The 14269-nt window shown below is 42.7% G+C and overlaps 1 protein-coding gene across 3 annotated transcripts in view; it reads right to left on the bottom strand.

Annotated features, from left to right (window-relative positions):
• The window catches only part of SLC26A2 (solute carrier family 26 member 2), a 31746-nt gene extending 18636 nt beyond the window's left edge, over nucleotides 1-13110 (bottom strand). For 2 of the 3 annotated variants that reach the window (XM_078445794.2, XM_060634680.3), the window contains exons 1-3: nucleotides 12851-13110; nucleotides 2780-2957; nucleotides 976-1702 (exon numbers count right to left, since the gene is read on the bottom strand). In XM_078445794.2, coding sequence (XP_078301920.1) covers nucleotides 976-1677 — 702 coding nt within the window. In that variant the 5' untranslated portion in view covers nucleotides 1678-1702; nucleotides 2780-2957; nucleotides 12851-13110. The other variant, XM_060634681.3, reaches the window with a different exon arrangement.
• Nucleotides 13111-14269: the final 1159 nt, after the last annotated feature.

The following is a 14269-nucleotide window of genomic DNA, read 5'->3' as shown; positions in this document are numbered from 1 at the left end:
ATTCAGTGTGTGTGTGCTTATGCCAAACTGCTTCCCATATTAATTCTGCATCGTCAAAGATACATTTTTACTTCTTTATTTTTTTCCTCTTCCCAATAATTCCTCAGAATTTCCCTGAGCCCTTCCTCATTCTTGGTGAGACATAATAACAAAAAAGCAAAACTGGACCCTGAAGAGCACCACTCTGCACAGCAGCCCCTTCTCTTCCTCTTTCCCAGGCACCAAACTAAGTGAGCTACTCTTCCCTTTCCCATATTGGAACCAGATGCCTATAATGGAGAAGAGGTTTAATGCTGGCATCGACTCCCAGATGCTAAAAGACAGGGGTGTGATGACAATGGTAGGTTTGCGGATTCTATGGGAGACCCAAGGAGAATTTAATTTGTAATCCTTTCTTCTGGCTAATCATATGAAATAGTGGTTCTCAACTTGTTCCCTAGCAGTCCACGGAAAGTGCTGTCTTTAGTGAGAGTCACTTACTAGAGCAACGATTCTAAAGTGGGGTTGGTGGCGGGGGGGGGGGGGGGCATCTATAGTTTGAAATCTCCTGCACTCCTCCCTCTGCCAACCCTCATCCTGTTACCCTCCTCCTGCTTGCTAGTGCTCACTCTGCCAATAAGGAACCACACACAATCTCAAGAAAACCCAGTGTTTCTCAACATGTAAAATTAAGGAGTTGTACTAGGTGATCTGAGGTCCCTTTCTGGTCTACATTTTGCAACCAAATAATTACAATCTGGCTGACTGAAATTCACTGGTTCAGAGGCAGCCTAAGGTTGAAGAAAGAGAAGCAGCCTTATCTTCCATGTGGAGTCAAACTATGGTCTGAATTTTGGATCTATCCCTCACATATCCTAAGCATTCAGTAAATGACAGCTTTAACTACTATGATCTCTGAGATCCCTTACAGATCTGAGATTTCATGTATGGTGAATTCTTTTGGTAGAAGCAACCACCCGTTCCATTGTTTCTTACCTGATAAACTCCAGCCATAAAGGTCACAGTGCTGCCAACTGCAATTGCATAGCAACTTCTGTCACATATCCAGTCTGATGTCTGGTTTAATAATGTGCTCCCATTTGAAACCATCCCTAAAGAAGGAGCAGTATGGGCAGTGTCATAGCCGGCTTTGTGTAGTTCTCGGTCAACTACCTCACCAATCATAAGGCACAATATTCCAAAAATGCCCACAGAGATGTGACGGGAGGTACCCAATAGGAAATAAATGATGCTGGCAAAAAAAGAGGTGTACAGACCATAGATAGGTTCTTGGCCAGCCAAGAGGGAATAAGCGATGGATTGGGGTACTAATAAGATGCCCACAATCAAGCCAGACATCACATCCCCTAAAATGTTTTTCTTCAGATCATACTTTGGGAGCCATCGCAAAACAGGAAGGAAACCAAAAATCACATTTTTGGCTTTGGTTGGACTGCACTGGCAAGTCCTCCGCAATTTTTTAATGACAAATTTCTTGAAGTTAGTATTTGATTTCTCTTGAGGCTCCATATGGATCCTACGATAAGGTGTGCATTGATCATTGGCTTCAAACTGCTTGAAGTCGGTACTTGATTCATTTGCAGGCTCCGGAGGGATGTTACACAGAGGACCGTGGTCATTTCCTTCAGATAAGTCAGTGAGTGACAGATCATGTTGCTCTTTACTTTCCAAAGACATTTCTGGAGATAGATGCTTCAGCCTCCTACCCCAAAGAAAAAACCGGGATTAACTGGTTAAGTAATTCTCAGTGCTCACACATTTTAACAGTCCTACTTGTCATCCATGAGAGTGAAGACGAGTTCAGTTCGGGGGTAGGTGTCTTATATTCATTTTCTTTAGTTAGTTGAGCCTCATATGTCTTGATCAGGGAAAACAAAAACAAACACAAAATATAGACCAAAAATAGCCAAGTCAGAGCAAATAATTGATTGGGTATAGGGCTTCCCCAAAGTAAAAACCATCAAGGATTCTTCCCCATCTCTGCCTGGCTCCCCCTGCACTTTTTTCCTCCAGAAAAGGTATCAGGGTGGCCTGTCTCCTACTATCACTATCTTCTTTCCAGGTTTTTCACTCCCAGGTATACTGCAAAACAGGATCTATTCTCAAAACTTTGCTGCTACCTGCAAGTCCCTGAAGCAAAGAAGATGGTATTTTTTTTTTTCTTTTTGAATACACCATAAACTGTTTACCAGATACTTCACAAGTCAGTGTCTTTGTGTTAGCTGTTTGCTTAGCTTAGAATGGCCATCAACCTCTCTGCCCATCAAGATTCTAATCATTTTTACACCCAGTTAAACAACACTACCCTTTCTACAAAGCACCGACCAATCCCCTAGCCCAAGTGAATCACTATACTTCTATATCCCATAGTATTTTTCACTTTCATTATAGTACTAGTAATACTCTTGTGTTAGTTAACTAAGAGTCTCTCCAGCTCTTGGAGGAAAGGATATCTCGCTCATCATTGTAATCACCAACAGGTGGATAGTAATTCCAAGATAGTAGGCTTACAAAATGTTTGAATGGATCAAAGAACAAATGAATACACACTTTATGACTGTGGCCAAACAGAGACAAAATATACTAGACAGAAGACTCAGAAAGTTTCCTGTTTTGGAATTGACAGAAAAATACACCCTTGCAAAGTAATCCACATTAATTTTGTTTGGATGAAGGGGCTATAGCTGATCCTCCCAATGAACAAGAGTAAAATAATAGTTACTTGATGGTCTCATTAAGTAGAAAAAGAAGAAAAGAACAGATTTAGATCACAACTTACCCTGAGCAAGTCAATCAGATTGGTGGATACACACAGCAGGTCTTCATTCCTCAATGCAACTGGTCTGTAACTCTCTTCTTACTTCCTACTCAGGTCAACCTAGTTTGAGTACATTTCTTAGGTCCTTTTATTTTGGAACAGCTCTTGGTGATTCCTGGGTCAAAGGGCTTTTCCAAACCTAAGATATGCAAAAGAGGCATAAGAAAAAAACTAAGAAAATCCAAATCTTGCCCTACATGGCTGCTATCCGGGAAGGAAAAAGATAAAAATTAATACTAGAAAGTACAAGAGTGATAGAAACTATAAGAAATAATTGAATTGAAATACTAAAAGTGAAAAAAACAGTAATAGAGATGAAGAATGCCTCTGACAGGATCATCAACAGACTCGACAGAGCCAAAGAAAGAATCCATGAAATTGAGGATAGGTCAATAGAAATTACCCAAATTTAAAAAAAAAGAGAAAAACAGATTTTTTTTTTTTTTTTAAATCAGTAACAACAATGTAAGAGAACATCCAAGAGCTATGGAAGATAGTAAACAATCTAACTCATATGTACTTGGAATCCCAAAAGGAGAGGACAAAGAATGGACAGAAGAAATATTTGAAGACATAATGGCCAAGAATTTTCCCAAATTAAAGACAGACACCAAAGTACAGATCCAAGAATCTCAGAGAATACCAAAAACGACAAATATAGAAAGAAAAACCAAACAAAATCCCACACCTACACATATCATATTCAAGCTGCTGAAAACAAAGATAACAGCCTAAAAATGGCCAAATTAAAAACACACATTACATACAGAGGAATAAAGACAAAAATTACAGTGGACTTATTAGAAACATCAGAAGGTGACTGCGTAATACCTTTATCACAGAAAAATAGCTGTCAACCCAGAATTCTATACCTAGAGAAAATATCTGTTAGAAGATGAAGGAGAAACAAAGACTTTCTCAAACACTAAGAATATCCAGCAGACCAGCACTACCATGTATACATATACCAGACAGAAACTAGGGCTACACAAAACACAACAAAGAAATAAAGTCAAGGAATGGAACAAATGAAAATCAAGTCAAATCCATGTTTTAATTTAAAATATCTTAAACTGCTCTAAAAGGTAAACATCTAAGCTACGGTAGGAATGTATTTTGTTTATAGCATACGCAAAATAAAATGTATAAAAATAGCACAAAAAAATGGGTAATTGTTCGGAATTGTAAAGTCTTAAACTAGATGTGAAGTGATTCATTATTATTTGAAGGTAGGCTCTGATTAACGATGTATTTGTAAACCCAAGAGGAACCACTAAATTTTTTGAAAGGCATAAATGGTGAGTTAATTGTGGAGATAAAATGAGATCGTAAAAAATTCTCAACCCAAAAGAAAACAAAAAAAGAGGGGGGGAAAAGGAGACCAAAAGTAGATGGAACACACTGAAAATAGATGGCAGGATGTAGAGTTTAAAACGAACATAAAAATAATCACGTCAAATGTGAATGTTCTAAACGTGCCAATGAAAAGGTAGCCAGTGTCAGATTAGATTAAAAATTAAGACCCAACTATATGCTATCTATAAGAAACCCACTTTAAATATAGATAGATTATAAAAGTGAAAGGACTTGTCCAATGCAGTGATTTATTTAGCTTGTAAGTGACTGAGTCAGCTAATAAAATCCATATTTTAGGACTCTAAGTATAGCTCTTTTTGAGCAAGGCACTATTCCTATCACCTATCTAATTAGCTTTCTCTAACCTCAGATAGTTCCAAACACTTTAGAATTCAGCTGCTCGACACATTCCAGTTTCACCTACCTGCTACCCCAAATGACCTGGACTGATACCTACAAATGTGTACCCAACTCTCCTTTTACTATACTCTTGGCCGTGGCCCTTTTCCACCTCGAACTCTCAAAAACTTAGGTATTCATTCACAAACAGTCCTAGAAGTAGAACTGACACAGCCATCAGTCTGAATCCAAAAGCCACGCATAGTCTCCTTTATCTATTCTACTCACCTCCTAAAACTCTCAACACTATTTTTTTTCCTTTTTCACACAGATTTTAAAACACAAAGCAACATAAAACTACATTAAAAATTATCTTACACTAAATGGTAGGTGTGACCTTCACACACAGTAAGCTCCTTGAGAGCAAGCTCCAGTCTAATTCATCTTTGTATCCCCCAACATGTCCAGGTATATGCTTTCCAAAATAGGAGCTAAAATATTTGCTAAGCAAATAACTCAAGTACAGGAAAAGTAGAATGCAAAGCAATATTTGTTTTCAAGTGGAAATATCTCCTTTGGAACATATTTTTCAAATACCCCTTTTCGCACAAAAATCCTCTCCCTTCCTTAAGCCAGTTACTGCTTTCAATTATAGTATTCATCAATTGCTTCATGGAAATTAAGACATGACAGTGTTTATCCTTGGAATGGAGCCTACAGCCAGACTTCCATTTTAAGGAGGCTGGAATACAAACTATACTTTCCATGAAGTTCAATAAAACACAAGTGTACCGTATCATCTGGGCCAGTTTCTCCCTTTATTAACATTGATAATCGAGAGTGAGAAAAGGAAAGGTTCAAGAGGAAAATACTTGAACCTTCCACATTACCTTGCAGGAATCACAGGGGAAGAAAAAAACAAAACGCTGAACAGTGCATTTACCTATGCATACATTAAAGTACAATGGTAGTTTGAGTAACACAAAAAGGAACGACATTTCTTCACTTTATTCTTTAGCTGCACACATGCAGCTGTGACACCTAGAAAGCGGTGTGATCCAGGTGGCAGACAGGCAGCATTGACACAATTCCCGTGTGAATTACTGAGAGGCTAGAGCACTGGACTAGAAGAGAGGTTACATCCTTTCTGTATGAGCCTGATAGCAGTCAGCCAACTTCTTTTTGAAGATTTGGATAGAAGCAAACCAATGTCTGCTGTTGGTAATTACAGCACATACTTTTAACTAACAATGCATGTATAACAGTTCTGTAATTTGTGAAACTGAAGTGCCTTTTCAGAGGACAATCTTTTTCTTTTTAATTTTTACTGTTTTTAATGCTTATTTTTGAGAGAGAGAGAGAGAGAGAGAGAGAGAGAGAGAGAGAGAGAGAGAGAAGCAGAGAGAGAAGGAGACACAGAATCCGAAGCAGGCTCCAGGCTCCAAGCTGTCAGCACAGAGCCCGACACAGGGCTCGAACCCACAAACCGTGAAATCATGACCTGAGCCGAAGTCGGACACTTCACCGACTGAGCCACCCAGGCGCCCCTTCTAAGCATCATAAGCTAACCACTGTGCTAGACACACTGCCTCAGAATCTAGACCCAAAACCAAGGGGTCAATCTTTCTTTCCTCTAACCTACTAATCGTATATATCATCCGTCAGTAAGTCCTGTCTGTGCTACCTCAAATATGATATCCACCTGCTCCCTACTGTCCCAAGTACCTGAACCTAATCACTTTTCACTCCCCTCCACCATCACATCTTATCTGGGCTACTCTAATGGCCTACAATACCTGAACCCTGCCTACCTCTCTACCCTCATTTCCTACTGGCCTTCTTGCTGTTCTGGAACACGCCAAGTTGATTCCCTTTCTAAGGTCTTTGCACTTGCTCAAGTTCTCTTTGCCTGTAATAATCACTCCCAGATCTTTGCAGGCTTTTTCTCATCCTTCAGGGCTCAGCCAGTGTATCATCCCCTTAGAGAGACATTCCTTGGCCATTCCAAATAAAATAATACTCCACTCCATCATTCTCTAAATCCTTACCTGGCTTTATTTCTTCATAGCACTTTCACAGGGACTTTTGAAATTATATAATGTATTTATACATTAAAAATACTATTATTTATAGTCTTTCTCATATCCACAGTACAAGAACAATACTTAGCACATAATAGATCAGTAAGTTCTTGCTAAAATGAATAAGAAACCCAGTTTCTACCAACAATCAAAGGACTAAGACAATTATAAACAGATAAGCTATAACACTCTACATGCCATTAACAGAGGTTTGGCGTATTCTGAGAGTGGAGGATGAGCTGTGGGCCAATGTGAACAAGTTGTAAGCAAGAAAGGAAAGGAAACTCAGGCAAGTAAAAGGTCACAGTTTAATCCAAGACCCAGGAAAAAGTCACCTAGAATGCCAATTCCTAGGGTGAAGCTGCAGGAGGTTAAGACTAGAGTGAAAGACTGGTTTCGTATTTGATCCCAAGAAGCCTAGATTTCATCCTGTAAGCTATGGCTGACAAAGGCATAAACTCCAAGGCAGGGCAGGGATGGGAGAGGCTTGACATTTCAGTGGTAGAACAAGACCGGAGACACTAAAGGAGATGGACAAATCCAAGACAGATCGTGAGGTGCGACACGCACAAGGAAGAATGATGTATAGGAACACGGAGGAGGAAACGAAAAGATAGGAGACAACAAAAAGTTTGACTTTAGGTTTCACAGGTTTGAAATTTCTATCAGATGTCCACATGAGGATGTCCAGTGAGCAACTGGAAATGGGGGTATCAGGCCCAAGAGAGAAGCCAAAACTGGAAAAATAAATGGGGAGAGGAGGAACATATTGCACATAAAGGAACATACTAGCACATAAATGGTACCTCATGTTTTCTCTGAACTCCCATTGTTTAGATATTCAATGAACATTTGTTGGGGAGATGCTTTATCTTCCCAACTAGATTAAGAATTGTTCAAAGAGATGTTTTCTACTTTTTGTGTATTCTCACAATACCTAGCATAAAATCTGGCACACAGAAGGCACCTAATAAGTTGTTTGTTAATGGGTGGATTGGTTTTTATTATTATTATTTTAATGTTTATTTATTTTTGAGAGAGCGAGCAAGAGCATGTGCACAAGGGGGGGGGGGAGGGGCAGAGAGAGAGGGAGACACAGAATCTGAAGCAGGCTCCAGGCTCTGAGCTGTCAGTACAGAGCCCGATGTGGGGCTCAAACCTACAAACCGTGAGATCATGACCTGAGCTGAAGTGGGATGCTTAACTGACCAAGCCACCCAGGCTCCCCAGTTGGTTTTTATTTTAAAAAGTTATTTTAACAAAAAGATTTCAAAAAGAACTAAATTTACTTTTAAAACCTAATTTTTGTTTCTCTGAAAGGTAATTGGTACCCTGCTGGTGGAAATGTAAAATGGTGTATCTTTTGAGAAAAACAGTTTGGTAGTTTCCTCTGTTAGAGAATCCTTATGTGACCCAGCAATTCCATTCCTAGATATATACACCCCAAAAATTAAAACCAGGGACTCAAATACTTGTATGCTACTGTTCATAACAGCATTGACTCACAACAGCCAAAAAGTGGAAACAACCTAAGTGTGCACCAACAGACGAATGGATAAACAAAGTGTGATATCAGCCATAAGATGGAATATTATCTAGCCTTTAAAATAAATGAAGTTCTGATACTCGTCACATACATCATGGATGAACTCTGAAACCACTATGAAGCCAGTCACAAAAGGACAAATACTATATAATCCCACTTACATAAAGTATCTATAACAGGCAAATTTAATTTTTTTTTTTTTTTTTAACGTTTATTTATTTTTGAGACAGAGAGAGACAGAGCATGAACGGGGGAGGGGCAGAGAGAGAGAGGGAGACACAGAATCAGAAGCAGGCTCCAGGCTCTGGGCCATCAGCCCCGAGCCTGACGCGGGGCTCGAACTCACGGACCGCGCGAGATCGTGACCTGAGCCGAAGTCGGACGCTCAACCGACTGAGCCACCCAGGCGCCCCAACAGGCAAATTTAGAAAGACAGAAAATAGATTAGAAATTACCAGGGACTGCAGGGAAGGAGTTATCGCTTAATGGTTACAGTTTCTGTTTCAAGTTTTGTTGTTGTTTTTTTTTAAGTTTATTCATTTATTTTAAAAAAGAGAGCACACGCGGGGGAGGGGCAGAGAGAGAGGGAGAGAGAATCCCAAGCAGGCTCCGCACTGTCGGTGTGCAGTCGAATGCGGGGCTTGAACTCAGGAACCTTGAGATCACGACCTGAGCTGAAGAACACCTACTGAGCCGCCCAGGTGTCCCGAGTTTTTTTGTTTTTTTTTTTTAAAGTTTATTTTAAGAGAGAGAGAAAGTGCACAGGCAGAGAGAGAGAGAGAGAGAGAGAGAGAGAGGGAGAGAGAGAGAATCCTGAGCAGGCTCCGCACCATCAGCGCAGAGCCTGGCAAGGGGCTCGAACTCACAAATCGGGAGATAAATGACTTGAGCCGAAATCAAGAGTTGGACACTCAACTGACTGAGCCACCCAGGCGCCCCTTAAGTTTTAAAAATAAAAGTCGTGACAGTTGCACAACACAGTGAATCGTACCTAATGCACTGAACTGCAAACTGAAAACGGTTAAAGTGGTCTATTTTACATGTTTAATATATATTTGAACATAAAACCAGGAGGAGAGGAAGCAGAGTATTAAAAGGCTCTTATACACAAAATGGTATAATAATGGCGAAGGTAGAGTGTGATAAATTAAGGATGCATACTATAAACCCTAATACAACTCCATTAATCACAGAGCTATGGCTAATAAACCAACAGAGGAGATAAAATGGAATCACAGAAAATAATACGAAACAATCCAAAAGAAAACAGAGAAGGGAAAATAAATCGCGACTCCATAAAATAACCGAGATCTAAAGTTTGTGGGAAACTTGAAGTCTTAACATTCACCTCAGATTAATGTGAACAAGTCACCTACCAAAAGACTCTCTCTCTTCACTTACACGGAAAAATCTCAGTTACAACTAGGCTGTAACAGGTGTGGACTGTGCGGTTGGGAATCATTTTCCTGTACTCACACTGCTGGCAAGTAGTGGAACTGTGACGGGAAGCAAAGCCTGTGTGATTCACACGCACTCTGTCTCTCGACTGCTTCTTTTGAAACTTCTCAAACCTTCAGAAAAGTTGAAAGAATGATACGTGCAGCACAGTTCACCTATTAAACAATTTCACAATTCACCAATTGTCAACGTTTTGCTACGTCTGCACTTTTGCACCTCTCCATCCACACCGGTTGGTTGCTTTGGAGTTTTGTCCCCAGACGTACTTCAGCCTTAAACACCTAACTGAACCCGTCGTTTTTTTTTTTAACCACCATGCTGTGTTGCCTCTTTTTCAAAAGAAGCATTCATTAACAAGAGATCAAACCATTTGGATCACTCTTCGAAAATCTGCAATGGCACCCCACCTCCTCCTGCATACGGTCTACAAAGTTTAGCACAGGCTTCTCTCTCTGAACGAGCTGAACCTGCCTTTCTTTTGCTTCCTTCCATGCTCTGGTGTTCTAGTCACCAATCTAGGAAAATATTAAGCATCCCTGGTTCCTCTGGGCCTTTCCTCATGTTGTTCACTCAGTCTGGAATGCCTTTCCTTTCTATCTCCATTTATCTTGGTCCTTTTCCTAATCCTTTAAGGCCCACCTCAAACGCCACTATGACGTATTGTTTCTGGTATAAAGCCCAATCAATGTAAGACGAAAAACTAAAATACCAAAGAGGAAAATAACGTCATGTAAAACCACGATCAAATAATAGTTCCTTGAAGAGTAAGTCACAGCTTTCAAAAAGATTTCATATACACCTCCCACTTGCCTCCTCAACAGATCCGAGAACAGATTATGAGTCCTCTCCTCCAATATGAGAAAAACCAAAGTTGTAGTCACTGCCTCAACTAGTAGGACCAAAGTCTCAACCCTCGTTTTCCAATTTCCAAGGTTCCCTCTCTTTCCAAAATACCACCTGACCCCCCAGATTTGTTTCCTTGCTAAGAAGTCTTCGGGGCTAGTTCAAATTGCCATTTTGCGGCCAAGTGCTCAACTCATAGTTCTGAGTCTTATTAATTTTAATCAGTGAAGGTGGCAAAACTCTTGAAGCTGTTGGCACAACATTATTGAAGCAGGTTTGGCAGAGGATTAAGAATGAAATCAATTTTATCTTTCACATTACACATGTGCACTGGTAACGTTTTCATTTTCTTTTTTTCTGTCAGGAGCAACAATGTAAAATTTATCTCTGTAACTGTACTTTGGCCAGAATAATAATTCAGATCCCAGCGGAGAGTCAAACAGGCCAAGCAGGTTGTTCCTACCTCCGTCTCCTTTTGCTGGCCCTCTAACTAGAATGGTGCTCGGGGCTGTGTTCATAGCTTTCCCTCTTGCTTCTTTTAGGTTTCCGCTCAAATACTACCCTAGGCAGTTCCTTCCCAGACACAACACATAATACAGCATCACTGCCGCCACCACGCCTCCCTCCCTCATCCCTGCCCTGTACTCCTGCCCCCCTTACTTTGCTTTATTTTTCTCCATGGCCCTTCTTACCATCTCATACTTTTATTTATTTATTTATTTATTTATTTATTTATTTATTTATTTAACTTTTGGTTAATTGTCTTTCTCATCAGTGCAGTAATTTGCTCTTTGGTTCACAGCTGTTATCTCCAGGGTCTTGAACCATGCTAGCACCTAATAAGTGCTTAACAAATATTTGTTGAGTGAATGGAGAAATGACAGTTGAACAGCTATGTAGTAAAGAAAAAGGAGTGACCTCTCTCTCTCTCTCCGCCTCCATGCGCCATAACGAAGTTTATGTCATGAAATTTCAGTGTGGCAAGCATCTGCTTGGCGGGGGTCTATGCTCACTAAAAGTGAAGTCAATGATCAAAATCCTCACCCCTTGTGAATCCAATCTGGACCTCTCCCCAGCCCTGAATGTGTTATCTCTAGATCTACCCCTGGGAGGCAGCATATTATAGTTCAGTGATATTCAAGTGCGGTTTCTCAGGCAAATCCAGGGATGAGAGCCAAGACTGAATCCCTGGAGACTCGGAGCCAGTGAGGTAAGGGCCCTACTAGGAGAATCATTGGATATGTCCTGGAGTTGAACAGATCTCTATTCAGATCCCAGCCACACTATTCAACAACTGTATGGCACGGGTGAAAAACTTCCTTTTACTCAGCATCATTTTCTCACCTGTAAAATGGGGATAACATTATCTAACTTGCAGGGCTGTTGTAAAGGTAGCACAAGTACCCAGCACAGTGCCTGGCACATAGCATTTGTTCAATAAACGACAGTTACTAGTCTGTCCTTCGAGATTCTTGACGGGGGGAAAAAATGGGCTTCTGTCTTCCAGTAGGTTTGGCTTTCCTTTTCTCTCTTGATTTTCAAAAACAAGAACTTCTGCTTAACCCAATACTGGATATCACACTGGTTCCAGATTTGACATAAAGAGCCCTAGAGAAAAGGAGGGGGGCGGAAAAAAAGGTACTAGAATGGGTGCCAGAAAGTTTAAGTCCTGAATGCTCCCAACTCAGGTGGTCCCCAATCCGTGCAAAAAAAAAAAAAGGGGGACTCAGCCTTATATTCTATGAGTTTGGGAGAGGTGGGTACAAGTCCCAGCTCTGCAAATGACATGCTGTATAATTTCAGGAGAGGACCTGGCCCTCCCTCTCTGTGTCCTTTCAGTGTTCCCAACTATCCAGTGAAAGATTACAACTTAGTCTATGAGTCTCGAAGTACAGTCCCTGATTTGTACTTAACCAGATGTGTGGTTTTAAAAACCAAGATAATGAGGTCCTCTCCCGTGTCCAAGCCTGGTTCCCCATCTGTCCGAGGGTGGGACGCTGGGTGGTGGCGGCGGCTCCTATCTCCTAGGTCTTTCTCCCAGTTTTCCGAGTTTGAGACGCCTAGACGAGGGCTCCAACACAAGAGCAGCACGGCTATCTACGAGGTGCGGGGCATCCGCGTGATGTGGGGTGGAAGGTGGGTAGCCCTGAGGCCGAGGAGTGGGGTCGGAATCGCCGCAGCGAGAGTCGGGGGCTTTCACCCTGCTCCGGGTCTGCGGACCGAGGGTACAACCCTGACGCACACCCACCTACAACGGCCTGGCCACGACGCCCACGTCGACCGTTGGTCCGGGCTTCCTGCCACCACGTCTCCGGCACAGGCCAGAACGACCCTAAGAGGGGCCCGCTGACCGCGTGGAGGCCGGCACCGCCCGGTTCCCCCTTCTCGCGTCCCCTCCCCTCTTCTCACCTCTAGGTCCCTGGCCTCCCCGTGCGACGAGGCCCCGCGGCACGTCCTGCGCCGTGGCGAGGCTGAGGGGACACAGCAGCGCCGGCAGAGGTAGCCCGGTCCCGGGCCGGCCTCCCTTTAACCGGCCCGTCCCCTTCCCCGCCCATCGCCCGGCCCCCGAGGAAGGCGGGGCCCCACCGGGCGGGACCGCGGAGAGCGGCCTGGAAGCACCGGTGGAGAGGTGCGGAAGACCCAGCCAGTACGACGGCCCGGATGGTGGCAGTCACGTGGCCCCGCGGGCGAGCGACGCGGCCACCAGCCAATGACGCGGCCCGGACCGCGGGGGTGCCGCCCCCTGGCTGTTTTCCTCCTCACGATTGGCTACCCGGCAGGGCCGCGAGTCCCTGGTTCTTCGGGAGGTTCCTTCTCCGCTGGGGGCTGTGAGGAATTATCAGCGGTTTTGCACCTGAACCCTGAAAGCGTAGCAAGGAAAAGGTGTCCGGAGAGACCCGGAAGCTTTCTGTCTAGAGCGGTTAAGTGTTCTGCCTTTTCGAGCTGGAAGGTCTTTATCACTGATCCCTTGGGACCCTGTCCCCTCCCACTCTCCCTTTGTAGATGTGGAATGAAGATCCTAAATGGGGAAAGGTCAGCTGGAAAGTTAGGGGCTTTACCATTAGTGTAACCTACTCTCCACTGAAGGTCCCAATTAGCCAGAGACGCCTTTTAAGATGTGAATAAAAATGTAAAAATAAATATGAGACGTAATTCCAACTTCACTTAAAATCCTCAGTGGCTTTTCTTGACGTTATAGATAAAATTAAATTCCTCCCTATGCTTTCGAGGTCCTGAATGTTCTGGACCGGCGCCTTTCTTACCTGGCATCCGTCCCTCTCTCTCTGCTCTCCACCCATCCTGGCCTCCTTTGCCAGCCAAGCTTGTTCTCTTTCGGGACCGACCACTGGTTCCTGCTGCCTGGTTTCTTTCTTGTCTCAGGTCTCAGTTTAAATTCCCACTCTCTCTCCCCTACCCTTCCAGTCACATCTGAACGTGTCATCCTGATTTAATTATCTGCCCCGTAACTGGGCGCTATCTGACGTCAAATATAGGTTTATTCATTCTCTCTTGTTTATAGCCTGCGGGGGTTCGCTGGACAGGAGTGGAAGGTCAAGAGCACCTGTGAAAGAAGCAAAAACGGTTAACTTCCTTTCCTTCCCTTTCCAATGAACCTCTTCACACTGATTTTAAGGAACTCCCTTTCTTGCCTAGAGATGATCCTCAAGTTTCTGTCAACCATCAGATTCAGAGCTTCCAGAAGTCACAAGTCATATGGGGAATCAGAACACCTGGGTTTACTCCTGATGCTGTCCCTTGTGACTGGAGATAAGTCAATGGACATCAAAGGTAGTTAATGCCTGCCCCCTTCCTGCCAGACGCACCTGA

The sequence above is a fragment of the Panthera onca genome, chromosome A1 (assembly GCF_046562875.1).
Source record: "Panthera onca isolate mPanOnc1 chromosome A1, mPanOnc1 haplotype 2, whole genome shotgun sequence".
Lineage (NCBI taxonomy): Eukaryota > Metazoa > Chordata > Mammalia > Carnivora > Felidae > Panthera > Panthera onca.
The sequence above is the reverse complement of the archived record's forward strand: the minus strand, read 5'-3'. Positions and strand labels throughout refer to the sequence as shown.